This window comes from Mya arenaria, chromosome 7 (genome assembly GCF_026914265.1).
Source record: "Mya arenaria isolate MELC-2E11 chromosome 7, ASM2691426v1".
Taxonomy (NCBI): domain Eukaryota; kingdom Metazoa; phylum Mollusca; class Bivalvia; order Myida; family Myidae; genus Mya; species Mya arenaria.
The window spans coordinates 29313960-29333430 of record NC_069128.1 but is presented as its reverse complement, the minus strand read 5'-3'; the positions used below and the strand labels follow the sequence as shown (position 1 = coordinate 29333430).

General features: G+C 33.3%; 2 protein-coding genes across 3 annotated transcripts in view; both read left to right on the top strand.

The window, feature by feature from the left end:
- LOC128240260 (uncharacterized) overlaps positions 1-19471 on the top strand; it is a 66691-nt gene that overhangs the window by 34856 nt on the left and 12364 nt on the right. The gene's annotated exons all lie outside the window — the stretch shown is intronic.
- Positions 7156-19471, top strand: part of LOC128240261 (uncharacterized) — a 21655-nt gene continuing 9339 nt past the window's right edge. For both annotated transcript variants that reach the window (XM_052956815.1, XM_052956816.1), the window contains exons 1-12: positions 7156-7268; positions 10073-10132; positions 10561-10658; positions 11086-11184; positions 13558-13656; positions 14281-14374; positions 15345-15541; positions 16173-16299; positions 16576-16798; positions 18106-18671; positions 19095-19203; positions 19381-19471. The exon at positions 19381-19471 is cut by the window's right edge and continues 133 nt beyond it. In XM_052956815.1, coding sequence (XP_052812775.1) covers positions 7192-7268; positions 10073-10132; positions 10561-10658; positions 11086-11184; positions 13558-13656; positions 14281-14374; positions 15345-15541; positions 16173-16299; positions 16576-16798; positions 18106-18671; positions 19095-19203; positions 19381-19471 — 1840 coding nt within the window. In that variant the 5' untranslated portion in view covers positions 7156-7191. The remainder of the gene's footprint in view (positions 7269-10072; positions 10133-10560; positions 10659-11085; positions 11185-13557; positions 13657-14280; positions 14375-15344; positions 15542-16172; positions 16300-16575; positions 16799-18105; positions 18672-19094; positions 19204-19380) is intronic.

Genomic DNA, 19471 nt, shown 5'->3' with positions numbered 1-19471 from the left:
GATCATTATAAGACTACTTATATAATTCTCGATGTCTGCTCATTATAAGACTACTTCTATCATTCTTGATGTCTGATCATTATAAGACTACTTATATAATTCTCGATGTCTGCTCATTATAGGACTACTTCTATCATTATCGATGTCTGCTCATTATAAGACTACTTCTATCATTCTTGATGTCTGATCATTATAAGACTACTTATATAATTCTCGATGTCTGCTCATTATAAGACTACTTCTATCATTCTTGATGTCTGATCATTATAAGACTACTTATATAATTCTTGATGTCTGATCATTATAGGACTTCTTCTATCATGCTTGATGTCTAATCATTATAAGACTACTTATATCATTCTCGAAGTCTGATCATTATAGGACTTCTTCTATCATGCTTGATGTCTAATCATTATAAGACTACTTATATAATTCTCGATGTCTGCTCATTATAAGACTACTTCTATCATGCTTGATGTCTAATCATTATAAGACTACTTCTATTTTTCTTGATGTCTTCTCATTATAGGACTTCTTCTATCATTTTCGATGTCTGATCATTACAAGACTACTTCTATCATTCTTGATGTCTGATTATTATAAGACTACTTCTATTATTCTTGATGTCTAATCATTATAAGACTACTTCTATCATTCTTGATGTCTGCTCATTATAAGACTACTTCTATCATTTTTAATGTCTGATCATTATAAGTTACTTCAGTCATTCTTGATGTCTGATTATTATAAGACTACTTCTATCATTCTCGATGTCTGATCATTATAAGACTGCTTCTATCATTCAAAATGTGAGATCATTATAAGACTACTTATATCATTCTCGATGTCTGATTATTAGAAGACTACTGATATCATTCTCGATGTCTGATTATTATAAGAATACTTCTATCATTCTCGATGTCTGATCATTATAAGACTACTTCTATCAGTTTCGATGTCTGAACATTATAGGACTACTTCTATCATTCAAAATGTGAGATCATAATAGAACTAGTTCTATCATTCCCAACGTCTGATTATTATCAGAGTACTTCTATCATTCTTGATGTCTGATCATATTAAGACTACTTCTATCAATCTTGATGTCTGCTCTTATAACACTACTTATATCATTTTCGATGTGAGATAATTATAGGACTACTTATATCATTCTGCATGTCTGCTCATTATGAGACTACTTATATCATTCTTGATGTCTGCTTATTATAAGACTACTTCTATCATTTTTGATGTCTGCTCATTATAAGGCTACTTCTATCATTCTTGATGTCGGCTTATTATAAGACTTCTTCTATAATTCTCGATGTCTGCTCATTATACGACTTCTTACATCATTCTCGATGTCTGATTATTATAACACTACTTATATCATTCTCGAAGTCTGATCATTATAGGACTACTTCTATCATTCTTGATGTCTGATCATTATAAGACTACTTAAATCATTATCGATGTCTGCTCATTATAAGACTACTTATATCATTCTCGAAGTCTGATCATTATAAGACTACTTATATCATTATCGATGTCTGATCATTATAAGACTACTTCTATCATAATCGATGTCTGACCATTATAGGACAACTTCTATCATTCTTGATTTCTGATCATTATAAGACTACTTCTATCATTATCGATGTCTGATCATTATAGGACTACTTCTATTATTCTTGATGTCTGATCATTATAAGACTACTTCTATCATTATCGATGTCTGATCTTTATAGGACTACTTCTATCATTCAAAATGTGAGATCATAATAAAACTAGTTCTATCATTTTCAATGTCTGATCATTATAAGTTACTTCAGTCATTCTTGATGTCTGATTATTATAAGACTACTTCTATCATTCTCGATGTCTGATCATTATAAGACTGCTTCTATCATTCAAAATGTGAGATCATTATAAGACTACTTATATCATTCTCGATGTCTGATTATTAGAAGACTACTGATATCATTCTCGATGTCTGATTATTAGAAGACTACTGATATCATTCTCGATGTCTGATTATTATAAGACTACTTGTATAATTCTCGATGTCTGCTCATTATAAGACTACTTCTATCATTCTTGATGTCTGATCATTATAAGACTACTTGTATTATTCTCGATGTCTGCTCATTATAAGACTACTTCTATCATTCTTGATGTCTGATCATTATAAGACTACTTCTATCATTCTCGATGTCTGATCATTATAAGACTATTTCTATCATTCTTGATGTCTGCTGATTATAAGTCTACTTATATCATTTTCGATGTCTGCTTATTATAAGACTACTTCTATCATTCTCGATGTCTGATCATTATAAGACTACTTCTATCATTAAAATTGTGAGATCATTATAGGACTACTTCTATCATTCATGATGTATGATCATTATAGGATTACTTCTATCATTATTGATGTCTGATCATTATAAGATAACTAATATCATTCTTGATGTCTGATCATTATAAGACTACTTCTATTTTTCTTGATGTCTGATCATTATAAGATTACTTCTATCATTATTGATGTCTGATCATTAAAGGACTACTTCTGTCATTCTTGATGTCTGATCATTATGAAACTACTTCTATCATTCTTGATGTCTGCTCATTATAGTACCACTTATATTTTTCTTGATGTCTGATCATTATAAGACTACTTCTATTATTATTGATGTCTGCTCATTATAAGACTACTTCTATCATTCTGGATGTCTGATCTTTATAAGACTACTTCTATCATTCTCGATGTCTACTCATAATAAGACTACTTATATCATTATCAATGTTTGATTAATATAGGACTACTTCTATCATTCAAAATTTGAGATCATATTAAAACTAGTTCTTTCATTCCAAACGTCTGATCATTATAAGAATACTCCCATCATTCCATTTTTCTTTGTCGTAAGATGACTACTTTAATCCTTCTCAATGTCTGAAAATTATAAGACTACTTTTATTACTCTAAATGTCATATCATTTTAAGACTACTTTATTTCTTCTTAATGTCAGATCCTTATAACACTAGATCAATCATTTTCAATGGCTGATCATTATAAGTCTACTTATATCTTTCCCGAAGTTAGATCATTATAAGACTACTTTAATCCTTTACAATGTTTACTCATTATAAGACTACCTTAATCCTTTACAATGTTTACTCATTATAAGACTACCTTAATCCTTTACAATGTTTACTCATTATAAGACTACCTTGATCCTTTACAATGTTTACTCATTATAAGACTACTTTAATCCTTTACTATGTTTACTCATTATAAGACTACCTTGATCCTTTACAATGTTTACTCATTATAAGACTACCTTGATCCTTTACAATGTTTACTCATTATAAGACAACCTTAATCCTTTACAATGTTTACTCATTATAAGACTACCTTGATCCTTTACAATGTTTACTCATTATAAGACTACCTTGATCCTTTACAATGTTTACTCATTATAAGACTACCTTAATCCTTTACAATGTTTACTCATTATAAGACAACCTTAATCCTTTACAATGTTTACTCATTATCAGACTACTTTAATTCTTTACTATGTTAACTCATTATAAGACAACCTTAATCCTTTACAATGTTTACTCATTATCAGACTACTTTAATCCTTTACTATGTTTACTCATTATAAGACTACTTTAATAGTTTACTATGTTTACTCATTATAAGACTACCTTAATCCTTTACAATGTTTACTCATTATCAGACTACTTTTATCCTTCTGATTGTCCGATAATTATAAGACTATTTCTATCCTTTACAATGTTTACTTATTATAAGACTACTTTAATCTTTAATCCTTTACAATGTTTACTCATTATAAGACTACTTTAATCCTTCTTAGTGTCCGATCATTATAAGACTACTTTAATCCTTCTTAATGTCTGGTCATTATACTTTGTTGTGTACTTGTTACAGTTTTTGGTACTCAAAATTGTGAATTTTGGATGCTTTCTAAACCAGTAATATAGTTGTTATATGCTGCATATTTCATTGCTGAAAAGAAATATATAATAAAAAATGAGTTCTACAATAAATTAAAAATTGGTATTGAACGTTTTCAAATAAGTCACTTAACGTCCGATATCAGTTAATATAAAGAGCAAATATTCAAACAGTAAAACCTTTATGTGTTTTGGTCATCTCGTTTACATATAAGAAGGTATTACACCAAACTTTTCTAAGTACGCCTCATTCTGGGCGACTCCACTAATGGATTGCGATTACACAAGAAACTAGCAAACAATATAAAAAAATAACTTTCATATAATAAGTCAATATAGTTTTTAAAAAAATAATACATACCAATGTTTTTTTTTTATCGGGGAGAGCTCCAAAGTTCTCTGACTCATCGACAACCAATGCTAAAAATCTAAGTAAAGACGCTAAAGTCATGTATCGATTGGTAAAGTAGATCGTGAACATTTTAAATTAATGATGAAAGGTCAAAGTAATATAAATTTTTGAGAAATTTGTTATTTTACATATTTACAACCTGAACATCTTTATAAAAACATTGTAAAAACACATAGGAATCCTAAAGAATTATGATCCCAAAATTACACTTGAACAAAGGAATAATTGAATAATGACATACTTTAGTCTGGCCGATGCTGAAAATCTACATGAAACTGGTGTATTATAAGGCTATAAATTTTGCATTGGAATGATTAATGACATGGTTTATAGCATAATGGTTTGCAAGTTGAAAACCGCTCAAACATTTTGCATCATACAATATAAACACTTCAGAATGTTCAAATCGATATCTGCATTGTGATTAGGGTATCGTAATATGATATATTTTATCTTCCGGCTGGTCGAATTCCTGCAGTTTTGCTATTCAACTTAAGCATACTATTTGTATAGGACGATATTTTAGAAAGAAGCTTTTTAAATTTTAAGAGCGTATTTGGTGTCCTTTGCGTGAATAAAAACTTAAATTCCAAGGGTCGTTCAAAAAAGACCAATTTGAAGATATTTTAATGTATTTATTTATAAACAAGTAATTTGCTTTCTTGAACTAAACAGAAAATTAGTTCAAAGAATTATATTTAACAATTACAGGTAGGCAACACAGTGTTGGACCAAACTAAAACATGTGCGACAATAGCTAATTGTACAGCTGACTCATAAACCAACACGTTTAATACACTGAACGAAATATACCTTACTGAACTTCATACAATTCTAATACAATGAAACCGTCATGGGCTGAAACTGGTTAAGTTGGTAACACGTTAGTAAACTGTTTAATCTAGTTGAGGTGGTTTACCGCATTAGAACTGTCAGTTAACCGAGACTTAACTGCGGGTTGAATCTAGTTGAGGTGGGTAACCGCCTTGGAACAGTCAGTTAACCGAGACTTCACCGCGGGTTGAATCTAGTTGAGGTGGGTAACCGCATTAGAACTCTCAGTTAACCGACACCTCATTGCGGGTTGAATCTTGTTGAGGTGGTTCACCGCCTAAAAACTGTCAGTTAACCGAGACTTAACTGCGGGTTGAATCTAGTTGAGGTGGGTAACCGCTTTGGAACAGTCAGTTTACCGAGACTTCACTGCGGGTTGAATCTAGTTGAGGTGGGTAACCGCCTTGGAACAGTCAGTTAACCGAGACTTCACTGCGGGTTGAATCTAGTTGAGGTGGGTAACCGCATTAGAACTCTCAGTTAACCGACACTTCACTTCGGGTTGAATCTAGTTGAGGTGGTTCACCGCCTAAGAACTGTCAAGTAACCGAGACTTCACTGCGGGTTGAATCTAGTTGAGATGGGTAACCGCATTAGAACTCTGAGTTAACCGAGACTTCACTGCGGGTTCAATCTAGTTGAGGTGCGTAACCACATTTTGAACAGTCAGTTAACCGAGACTTCACTGCGGGTTGAATCTAGTCGAGGTGCGTTATCAACCTTAGAATGAACAGTTAAACGAGACTTCACTGCGGGTTGAATCTAGTTGTGGTGGGTTACCGCCTTAGAATTGTCAGTTAACCGAGACTTCACTGCGGGTTCAATCTAGTTGAGGTGCGTAACCACCTTTGAACAGTCAGTTAACCGAGACTTCACTGCGGGTTGAATTTAATATAGGTAGGGAACTGCCATTAAGCGGTCAGTTAATCTGGACTGCAGGGCAGGTTGAATCTAGTTTAGGTAGGTGACCGCCTTGAAGCGGTCAGTTAATCAACACTTCACTGTGAGTTGAATCTAGTTTAGGTGGCAAACCGCCTTGAAATGGTCAGTAAACCGGGACTTCGCTGAATCTAGTTTAGGGGAACACTCAACCTCAACTTTTATCAATTATCATTAAATTAAACATGCATGCCTAATATGAGCCAGCATCAACCTGATGAACAATTTAGGATACGACGATGTCATTTGAGTATTGTTAAACGGTTGATGTTATTGTTTGCTTACGTGAAACTTTAACATGTACATGTACAAGAACAAGCAGAAACATATTTATTTAGTGAATAAATGACTAAATATTTTCATGACCTATCAAAATCAACACCATTTTTATCCAGGAAACGGAATCGAGAGTGAGTCTATGATTAATACGCTTTCGTTACCATCGAGGTACAAGAACTATGTATCAACTAAAAATATTTTGTTTCTTGAACTTGATGCAAGTATTAATAAAGCACTTCAATTAAAACGAAGTACACTTTCTAACCTTATTGATTATTTAAAAGTTGTTTAGACAATGTGATCATTTACATATATTTCTCAAATGGTTAAATGAGCACTTTGCACACATAGAAGTATTATCATCAACTTATTTTGAAACGCCTCATAAGTCAAATACGCATTGTCTATACATGAGGACCCATTATTCCATGTGAATAAAAAGGATGAAGCCTTTCTCAAGCTTTTTTTATAAGGGTCCATGATATTTACGGAAATTACCGTTGCAAGAAACGCTCTCAAGCCCATGTTATAATGAATCACTGATGTAGATACTAAATATAAATTATGACATTCGGAAAATGTAATGTCATCCATACGATTTAAAACATACGTATTAAAAAAGTGTACGACCAGTTTAAGAATTCTGAACGCCCCCCTTATGACTTGATAATCAACCGATCAAACCGATCAAACAGTCTCTGCGATTTGATTTCGATTGAACATTCAATGTCAGGACTAAATCATGAACGCTCTAATCTTCGTTTTATTTTTCTGTATATTTGTTTCAAGGTTGGATTTTGCGACAGCGGTTTCGGGGCCGTATGTTTATTTTTATTTTTTTATGTTTCATTATTTCGTTAAATGAGTAAAAATATACTTGTTATAGCTACATGCTAATATTTTTTTGTTTAATACAAAACAACGGTTTGCTCATGAAACGTTTTGTTAAATACATACTCAAACGCTTTGTAAATGAACCGCTTTTTTATAAAAAGCAATCGGTTCCTCATGAACCTTTTTGATAAAAGAAAAATAAGAAAAATAAGAAAAAAAACAGAATACTCAACGCAGTTATTTTGTATAAACTAGCAGTATCGAAAACTAATTGTTTGGTTTTAGCCAGGTGAAACATGGCGCTTTGTGCCATCATTTACGACTGCGAATACTGTTGGTATATTTGTTTCGATAATGTCGCAGTATTCTACAATGATAATAGTTTGCATAAGTGTGGTTTGAAAAACGATTATTCCTTTTGCTAATGCTTAAGTGAAAAGAAACAAAATCAAATTAAACCTATCAAATCAAGAACATTTCAGCAATTTATGGGAACCAGTGTATCTAACAAGACCTACAATGCATAAACATCATACATCTCAATGTTATAAAATAAAATAAAAAAAATGTTAATGTTACTCACCATCAAAAACAAAACCTTTGTAAACCTATTTAGATGTCTTCACTATGTTATAATGTAAATTTCTATATGATACTCGTAAAGACGGATATTTTGGCAGTTTTGCCTAAATAAATGAATTTTCTTATATCGTATTCCTTACATTTCAAGATAAAAAAGGTACAAAGCCGATCATATGAAGGTATTATCTAACTAATGTCAACAATTCTTCCTCCTGTTCATACTCTGGATTTCAACGTCTTTGTCTAACAGTCTCTATCAAATTTATCACTAGAAATAAACTATACTTCGTCCAAACAAAACGTCTAGAAATAAGCAATAAGGTGGTATTCAACGTCATGGCAGGATAATGCTTCATTCAGCCTAGGAGACCTCCGATGTTTTGTTGTCGCGTGATACAATGCTAAAGTGTGTGTTTTTAATTATATATTTGTGTCCGAAAAGATTAAAATATTCACAATGCTGACATATTGAAGACTTATTGACCTACCTGTGCTAGTTTTGTTTAAAACAATCTGAAATCCGACAGAAACCGTATGTAAACGTTTCAATTTCTATTTTGATATTACAATCGTTATGGAATACCGACTCGAAATTTAAAAACGTTTTCACGAGCTTCGGACTTCCATTCTCGTCTATTAATGGAATCAATCCATTTTAGCGTAATATTATCATTCCTACAATAACGATTATTAGGCATAATCAATAACCTATACCATGAATTTATTATTCTGTATTAACAAAGAGGTAAACAAAATGATTGGCACGAAGATATCCGATCTGAAAAGGTGTCTTAAAGCATTGTAATAAGAGGTTAATACTTAATAGTATATCAGACATTATGTAAGAACTAGTTATTGCCCCTTTGCGAGTTCCATTTTAATATGTTCAGGACAATGTTTAAGGCCCTGAATTAGTCAAAAATGTTGCCTACGCCAATGCAAATAAAAGCATGACTGTAATATATTTATGGAATAGGCTTAAGGACAATAAAATTGACTGAAATTCTCAAGTGCTGATCCCAAATCTGCGTTTGAAAGTTACATAATACCTCAACGTGTTGATATTTGTTCTGTATTGGGTAAAATTCATAAATCGTGGAAAAATCCGGCTCGAAATATGTCAGATATTCATCCATCAAATTGTTGGCTTCTGAACAACTGTATACTATTGTTAAGGATATATATATATATATATATATATATATATATATATATATATATATATTTGCATTTCAATGACGATATACTGTGGTTTAGGTACATTAAATGCATTAAACTACATTTTGATTGTATTGAATCAAAAATTAATATACTAGCATTTGCTTTTGTTTGAAAATCGATTGAAGCAATTGAGAAGGTATAGGATTTGATACAGGCAATATTTACAAAGTATCTTGTATTTTCTATCTAATAGTTAGATGATATGAAGTAAATTCTTAATGAATTAGAATAGGCGGAGTGAGCGTAAAGAACGAGCCATTATTATTCATTGGAAAATTACTCATAGTTATCTGACTGACTAAGAATACAACCTCATTGGCTGATACATTGAAAATGCAAAATATGACACAGGGAGTGTGTATCGAATGAGTGGCAGTAGGCGGACTTTTAAACACCCGCGAAAGGTGAAATTCTTAATGATTAAGATTAAGTCTATTACTTAATGGTAGCATATCTGCAATTTCATTGGATTATTTTGTAGGTTATATTCTAAGGCATATATTGTAAAAAGAGCACTAGGGTGCTAAGGAGTTAAAGGCACGCTGGATATAAAGTGAAATGCAATAACGTTATTCTCTTGATGGCCAACGGAGTACATTTATACGCAATGCATCAATCAATTCATTTCAACCCACATACAGTATATGTCTTAGTGGGTGTATCTCATGTCAATAAACTTCGATTGAATTTATATAGGTAACCAGATCAGCGATGTTTTCGTAGAAACGTTCTTGAGCCATAATTGAACTTGAATTGCTACGCTTTATAACTTCAGGTATCAATGTCGCATCAGTGTTTTGTTTTAGTGTAGAAAATGCACTGTCTATTAAATCATAGTTTAACATGTCTGTTTGAAAGGAAAATGTATGTAAGGAAAAAAACACAAAAATAAAACCTTATACTGGCTTTTAGTTGCACTCTCAATTATTAACAGTTTTTGTCTAATATGTATTCATTATTATATGAATGATATAATTTCCTTACAGACACGCGTGCTCTAAAAGTGTACACAGATCAAGGAATAGATACACGTCATGTGGAATTTTGTGAGTATAAAATCGTTATTAGAGAGATTATATATCATACGTGTGTCACGTTTATGGAACAGACGTTTTAGATTTAAATGCATTCACAAGCGTTAGGTTTAGTGATCAGAAATTTGTCTAAACAACCAGTGGGTATATACTTACCTCTCAATGACTGTGCTCTCTTATACCAACATTTTTTCAATCAGGATATTATGATAGTTGTTTATGGTTTGTGGTCTGGTAGCTTGTGGTGTCTCGCCTGTTGTTTGTTTGGCCTGGATAATTGTGTTTTAAACATGATATTTAATAAAAAAATTATATTTCGGATAATAATGTTTTGTACTTGAGTCAACATTGTATAAATACCTGTATGACGCCGGTATTTTTATATTAGTACGTATTTGACTTGAAATGATAATATCTGTAACCGTGGTTTTGTTGATTAGTGGATGGGGACGATGCCGTAGAACTGTTTACTACTGGGGCACAGACACGTTTTGTTGTGAAGGCTGGAAGGCGGACAACGCTGGATCCTGTAGAATACGTGGGTATTTCATACGCCTCTTGTGCCCGTTTCATAAAAGGATCTTAGTCGTTCCCATGTGTAAATCTGCATTAACTTCACGGAAAGCAATGATGTTTGTTTCGTTTCTTTATAATTTTTTGGACCTAAAACTTGTAAATTTTCAGTTCTCAATAACATATAGCAAAATTACGACAAACTCAGATAGTTTCTCTTTATGGTAAGATAATAAAAGGACCCCTTCTGTTTTGTTAATCAAATCCCGTAGACAATGGGTGGGTTCTGATATGTTCTATAATTTGGTGAAAGTGTTCGCGTTCACTGTGTGATTTTTTCATTTCAAATCTATTTATATCATAATTCACATCAGAAAAAGCTATAGATTATGATTAAAGCTTACATACAGGAATAAACTTGTATACACTCACTATATTAATCACGTTTACAGCAATATGCAGAGTATCCTGTTATAACGGAGGGACGTGTATTGCCCCAGACAAATGTCAATGTCTTCCTTCTCATGATGATGGGAGATACTGCACCAATGGTAAGAACTATAACTGAACGCTAATAAATGTTGGGACAAGGACGAGGTTGTTACCATTATACTAGTTTCAATCCCCAGTGATTTCCTGTTTCAATAATCGTTCTAAGACCGTCACCTCAACATTTATTTATACAGATAGTTTATAGCATGTGTGATATGTCTGTGAATGTTTTATGCGTTGTGTTTCTCCTGTTCAGTGTATGCTAGGCGTTCGCTCAGTGCCTCTCAACATGATTTTCATTATTTTGTTTGGGTTCTTGTATTTTCATTTATTATATACCCATCATAAATTCACACGCAACACATATTGCAAAATACGGTAGTCCGTATTCCACTCCAGTGCAATACGGCCGTATTCCACTATTGTGACGTCACGTCATAACAAGTATCGTTGCGCGATGTTAAATTGACGTGATAAAACAAAAGTGTGCGTCGTTAAAATGACATTTATTATGAACACATGTGGCTTTTAAGTGATAATAAAAGGGTTATTAGTACTGCGTTTTGATTTGGAAAGTCGTATTCGACTCTCGTGGATTTTTGCAGATTTTGATTTCACTTGCCTTGTGAAATCCGAATCTGCAAAATCTACTCGAGTCTAATACAACCTCCCGGATCAAAACGCAGTACTTATAACCATATTTTATTATATGCCTATTAGTTTCCTTTTCCATATCTAACATTGAAAATACAGCACGCCGTTTTGAAAAATCGTTATCACCATACTGTCGTTTTCTGGTTCCATATCATGCTAGTATGGTGTGTAGTCAATAGGAACTACGTTTGCGTCTCTAGGCTAAAACTAACAGGTAAAAGCTGTCAATTTTTAGATACATAACGTTACTTAATTTTACACAGTCCACCAGTAGCATGTAACTATTTAGGAACATTGTATTCCAAGTATCATGAGGATACGCACGAAGCAGAGAACACTTCTGATCAATCTAGTGAACATGTTGTTTGCCAAATCCTGGGAGCAGAATTGTTATTGGTCCCAGCCTGTTCAGATAATAGATGGAAACCTTATCATAAACATGAGCAGCTCGCCTACACAAAAATGCCGAACTCGCGTACTCGAAATTTATAGCGATTGACACTTTTGTGCTCTGACATTTAATAATTGTTCTCGTGTTTACAATTAGTTTATTTTGATCATATATAAAACATTTTCTTCTTGTTTTGCTCACTATAAAGTGAATTTTGTAGCTTCTGACTTGTTTCGCTGGGGTAGCGTCGCTTGAGATCAATACACATAGGTACGAAACATATTCATACGCGTAAGCCATTTCATATTTGGACATTTGGCAGATAGCTGTAAATTAAAATCAAATTGAAACCAAAAAACAAAAAGGATTACATAGAAAGATATACAAAAAAAATGATATATCATGATAGGACGTTTTTCTGGTGACCAGCATCACGTCTCGTTCGGTGAGTAAATACGTCTCCGTCTCCACCTGCGGTCGCGACGGATACGTCCTTCCACATCGAACTCGACGTGATACAGGTCACCAGAAAAGCTTCCTATCATAATATCATATCATCATATTATGTTTGTCATGCGTTTTGAAAAACACACACTTGGAAACCTTATTGGAAAATATCCGTACAAAAAGCAATTTTTATTGTCTATCGATTGACTTATGTTTAGATGGCCTATATTCAAGTAAGTGTTGAGTTGTTTGTAGATCTATTCACACTGCGTAGATATTGAAGTTGTTTTTTAGTATATGTCTGGATACCAAAGTTGTTAAGCAACGAGTGAGGTATATTCCAATTTAAAGGCCGAAGGCACTTGTCCCGAATTTGGAATGAGACATATTATATATGTGAAATGTATGTATTGATAAAAAAGAATGAACTGTTTGATATGTATATAGACGTTTGGATATGTTGATAGTTCGAATCCTTATATGAGGACGTCTGGGTTAAACATTTTCTAAAGTGTTTAATTAAACATTTTAATCACAGATGTAGAATAAACGGTAATTTGGATACATCATTCTTAAACATATGCGTTCTTTTGGTTTATTTTCTTCTGATTATGTTCGTTCCCACTTCCTAAAATGGAAGCAAATTGCAGTATTAAACGATCACATGCTAATGTTTGTGTTTTAAAATGATCCAGAAGGCAACAAACAGGACTTTGTAACGTAGAAATTGGTAATACCCAGAGGGGTGTATTACGAACAAGCTAAGCCAAACACTTATAAATCTGTCAGTGAGTAGAAAGTTATATCTACAACCCATTTAATAAGGCTGAAAACTCTTTGATTTGTCAGCTGTATGTATACAATTTCGTTTGTTTTGTGACATTGCACACGGAGTAATAAAACATACATGTATAAGCTAGGTTATTTATATCATTTTCAGTCCAATGCTCACATCTACACCCGTGTTACCCTGGAGGCTGCGCAACGTCATACAGCTGTAGTTGTATAGATGGATGGCAAGGGTCAAGTTGCCTAACGTGTACGTATTAAGCAATCGATGTAAATAGTTACCCTGCAGTGATATAGTGTTCAATACCACCAATAACCTTTTAAATGGACACAATGGTAGATCCATAAAACAATATGTTTTAATTCTAATAATAACAGATAAAACATATTAGCGATAATGTTTTTCAAAACAACTCGTTTATAAAGGCTTTTCTGTTATTCTCTGAGCTATACACAAATAATATGTTGTTGTGTTTTGTTTTGATGAATAATTTAAAGACGACTAATGGGTTTAACATAATAATACGATCCAATTAAAACAAAACTTATTGCATAAACCTATATGAATTGTGCCCCAAGTGTGTCCATTTACTAATATTTTGATAATTTGTTGTGAATGACTTTAATGAATCGTTAAATGTAAGGTCATATCAACTTATTTTGATAAGAAATAACTTAATAATAATATAACTATTATCCGCTGTAGACGCATGGTGAATGAAGCAGTTTACATAGCATTACAAAGCAACACAACTATTTTCGCAGCGAATTCAGTTTATAGCAATGATTTCCATCTGACAATATGATGGCAAAACAATATAGAAATACCCTTACAATATGACAGAAAATCACTGTTACTTTTCTTTTGCTGCAGTTACGGAGGGAAAGAACATGCCGAAACTGCTTTCCTGCGATGTTACTTTGAAAGATGACAGAAGAACCGATTTAAAGAACCTTTTCTACATGAAGTATGTTTGGAGCCGTTTTGTTACATGATTAACGTTTTAAGAGTTTGTATATACATCTTTCATTTCCCATTACTTCTAGTTGACATTCAACATGCAACGATTAGAGAGGTAGCTACATGCGTTTTGTTGTTATTACTGTTTGCAAATGAACTAAGCATTTCAATACCTATACGCATTAACTTAGCATTTCAATGCTTTTAAGGATTAACTGAGCATTTCATGGCTTTAAAGCATTAATTGAGCTTTTTAATGCTTTTAAGCATTAACAGAGCATTTCAAGGCTGTAAAGTATCAACTGAGCATTTCAAGGCTTTAAAGCATTGAATGATAGGTTATGTAATTTTTAATGAATTGTAACATTTTTACACACTAAATAAATACCGACTGCCGCCGCCAGCGTCTAGCGTATTATTTTGCGTATCACTTGGAACAACTTCCGACTGATGAGGCGTGTTTATTATCCCACAAAGAATCTATGCAATTTCATATTGCATTAGTTTTACTTAAACTGCCCAATGAAATCGTTACGCTTGCAAGAACCGCGTTATTATAAATGACCAGTCACATAGTACGATTTTGATCCAATTGTGTATTATTTATTAAAATGACATGATTATGCGACTACGCTACCTGAAGCATTGCCTGGAGTATATTTGGTAAGTCCAATTACGGTTGACAACACGTGCTATAGTCAAACTTAAAAGGAAAACCTTAAATTCGATGTTATGATACCTTTATTACACAGTGGGCCGTATGGTACAGCCAATGTTATGATACCTTTATTACACAGTGGGCCGTATGATACAGCCAATGTTATGATACCTTTATTACACAGTGGGCCGTATGATACAGCCAATGTTATGATACCTTTATTACACAGTGGGCCGTATTGTAAAGCCAATGTTATGAAACCTTTATCACGCAGTGTGCCGTGCGCTGCAACCAAAATTATGATACTTTTATTATGCAGTGCACCCTGTGCTACAACAAATGCGCCGATCTGGACTAATCAGGAGAATTTCAATTATGTCCAATTCCAACTTAAAGCCATGTTTGAACCGATGTATACGAGCTACCCGTCGGCGAACTATGTTTCCAAATCAGGTTTCGGAATCGTGTCAAGCAACGCCCATATGGTTCATAGTAAAGTCAACAAGGACCAAAGTGGTAGGGAAACCATTTCTAAATGATTCAAATATTAAATATACTTATATTTACGAGCGGTTGCAAAATGCTATTTACATATTGATTAGGTATTTTTTGCTGTTTGAGGTCCAAGAACGTCTGCAATGTGTTCTTCTTAGATGGCCTATCACATGCAAAATTATGTATCCGAGTATCGGATACTAAAGATTAACACAATCTAAGTCAGCTGCAACTTCTACACGTACAAATTGTGTTTTGAATACACCATATATAACAACATTTGCGAAATGACAAAAATAAACGAATATGCTAAGACCGGTCTCATGAAGGGCTGAACATGCAGAAATTATTCACATGGCGGGGCGGAAATGCGAAACTGTAAAAAGTGGTGGGGCAAAATTGAGCCTAATGGCGAGGCAAACAAAACGCCAAAATGTGCTGCATTATTTTTTTTGGATTTAGGCCCGGCTACTAGCGTATTTAAACCCGCAACTTGCGTTGCATTTTTTCATTTTAGCCTATTTTTGCTGCGAAAATGTGAAAACACGAAATGGCAGAAAACAACCGCAATAAGTAAAACAGCATGTTTTGACAATGATAGTGTTCAATAATTTAAGACTCTAATTGTTATTTTTCATTTAATCTGACTTAGGCATCCCGTTGATAGCTTACGATCACATGTTCAGATGTCCTCAAGTGTCAAACACGAATCCGTTGTTTGATTTGAACTGCACCCTTACACAAAGAGACTACATATACAGTATTGAACATGGAGACAAGTAAGTATTCTTGTGTACAACGTATGGTTGACTTTAGTTTTATTTCACATTTTTAACAATTGAGAAATACGTGTTAAAATAAAGACTACAGAAAAAGCAATTATACATATTGGCCTGTTCCTATATGAAAGGCAACAATTGAGAAAACATTGAGAGTCACTGGTGTAAAGTTTGAACGTATAGTTATTACTATGTGTAGTTGTACGTGATGTAATGCGTGTTTACATTGACGTTCGATATAATAATAGAAATGATAACTGTATTTTATTTCCGCAGCTTTACCGTGACGTTCAACGTGAAAAGTGGTGGGTTCCGAAATCTGCACAACATAAACACAAATAGTATCTACACAACCAACGTGTATGACGGCCATACAGTGTCGGATACAGTGGAGTTTAAATTTGACTTTGTGGCCCCGAAGCATTGTTCCGAACAAGACTCTGGAAGAACGTGTAGATCAGGAGAAGAACCAGTCACAGTCTACGAAGATCTTACTAAGGTATTTCTAATTGTATGACTTTGCTGCCTTTATTGGTTATATGACATTTCTAAACGTTGGTATATAATTTCTAGTATATAGTATATACAGAGCATAAATAAACTCGCAATACATATCGCAAGATATCAAAGTCCATTCCGCTCCACAAACGTCATAACATTCTTAATAAAGCTCAGTGTAAGAATGATTTCATAAAACAGTGCGTCATTATGATGGTATCTAATTAAAATCATATGTCTATTTAGTAATTTAAACCAGTTATGTGTATAATAAAAGGGTTATCAGTACTGCGCTTTGATCTATAATGTCGAGTTCGACTCTTGTGGATGCTTGCAGATTTTGATTTGTCAAGTCCAGCGCCTCGTGAAATAAAGCCAAAATTGAACAATTTTACTCGAGTCGAATACAACATCCAGGATCGAAAGCGCACTATTTTATAACCCTATTAGACCATGGCGGGAAACTATGTATTTCTTAATAAAACACAGGGACACAACTAGTAACCTTCATGTATAAAGGCACACTGATCAAGGACAATCTAGAAACAATACATTAAATTCTACGAAACAACACACACTACACAACTATAAACATATTGCCTTTTTATATTTGGAATCTTATAGAGTTTTGAAAGAGATCTCATACTAAGGGGAAGCAACGATTTGTATCGGAATTGCATTGGAATGTTAAAACATTTGTAAAAAAAAGTATAAACCAATAGTATGTGCACATTTCAAGTATCTGACGTAAAACCACTAAAGCTTATATGATACGACTTCTCTAGTCATCCATCATTATTACAAAAAATGCTTTTGTTAGGTTTCATTTTAAAGACACACAATCTTAAGTTTGAATATTGATAAAGTTTTCACTGAGAGCTTTTTGGATATATGAATTATATTATTTAAGAAATAAATTAATAAAATTGCTATTTTATCTTAGTAATATTTTGTTGTATTAACTTCCTTTCATACATCATATAATAATAGTAGCGTCATTATAGTGGTATTGGAATAATAATTGACTCCATGCAAACACTATATAATGATAACATAAATTTAACATAAAAATAATCTCAATGTTAATATCTAAAATGCACTTACACATGTTTACATTCAAATGTTGGGTGGCTTACCTTAACATGATTGTGTGATACATTGAAATGAATCGCAGATAGGTTTTATATCAAAAATGACATCAAAGCAGTGTTATATACTGACAATTTAGCAGCAAACTAAATAACCTTTTTGTGTTTGTCCCTGGTCCTATGAAGTTTATTTATAATAATCAATTTAACTATATTCCAGAATCCCATAACACCACGATGGTCCGGATGGTTCGACGATCTCTCTGGTCTTCTTGAATACAGACTTGAGGCATATCTCCTCGAGCCTAATATCCATGACGAGCTAATTGAGCTAAATCCACTGTCTCCTGTTTTCACATACACTGAAAACGATACAAACAATGTCGAATTTCCGATATTTACTCCTCCGAGGTCGGGGATGTTTTCCATTTTACTGACAATCGCCGATATGGCTAACAATACAAAGATTGCAAGACGTCTAGTTTTGTTTGACGACTCGTCTGAAATAACAATTACAAAACCTGGTCTTTTAACGAAAATGCCAGACGCTGAAGATGTTGAACAAATGGTCGTTGGAGACGGGGGGTTATATATTGTCAGTGCTATAAAGGATACTGGATTTTTGTGGCAAACATCTGAAAAGAATTCAAAATCACGGATTGAAATCAATTGGGAAAATCACTTTATAAATAAATTGCACGACGATGGAAAACTTCTGAATAAAGTATTACCTTACCCGACACAATTCCAAGACTTGGAAGATGATGGAGTTCTCAGAAGCAAAAAGTAAATTCAATAATTGTTACAATAAAAGAGAACATTTTATATTTTTTACCAGGTCAAATCAAACCGCTTCTCTGTTAAGTCTTAACCCAATATCTTAAAACCTATATACATATCTTCAAAAACAACACACACTCTAGATTAAAGTTTATTAATTTTCATACTTATCTCAAGTATACTTTGAGATTGTTTTCCAAACAGTTTCGCCCACTGCCACTATTAATTGCCATACTATTAACCTTAAAAATAAGAATAATGAAAATGGAGTTTATTCGCCCATAAAAAAACAAAAGCTATGAGTCCGCGGACGCCAAAGAGACTTGCCGTTTGAATGGCCGGAGAATTATCCTTCGTTTGTCAGGACAGCTGTGCAAGTTTGGGCTAAGATACCTAAAGCATTACAATATCTCGTGATATATGTTTCAGATACGTTGCTATCGATGACAATGAGGGCGATAGAACATTAAAGGAGATACCTAATAAACATGGACTGGTCAAATTTGAACTAAATCGCGTCTTTACTGACGACAGACAGGTGAGTTTGTTTTGCATGTTCAGTTTTTGTTATATAATTATTTATACGTTGCCTTTTCATAAATTCCTTGAGAAGAGGACTTATAATGTTAAAAACATCACAATTAGGATTTAAGAGTTAGGATTGTCTGAATTATCAATTACAAGTAACAAATTCATCAAAAGAATACCCATTCAGATTCCATTATTAAACTGGGAGCACATACCACTGGAAGAGAGCTATGTCATCACGGAGCAACTCGACGATGGGAGTCACGTGAGGATTTGGC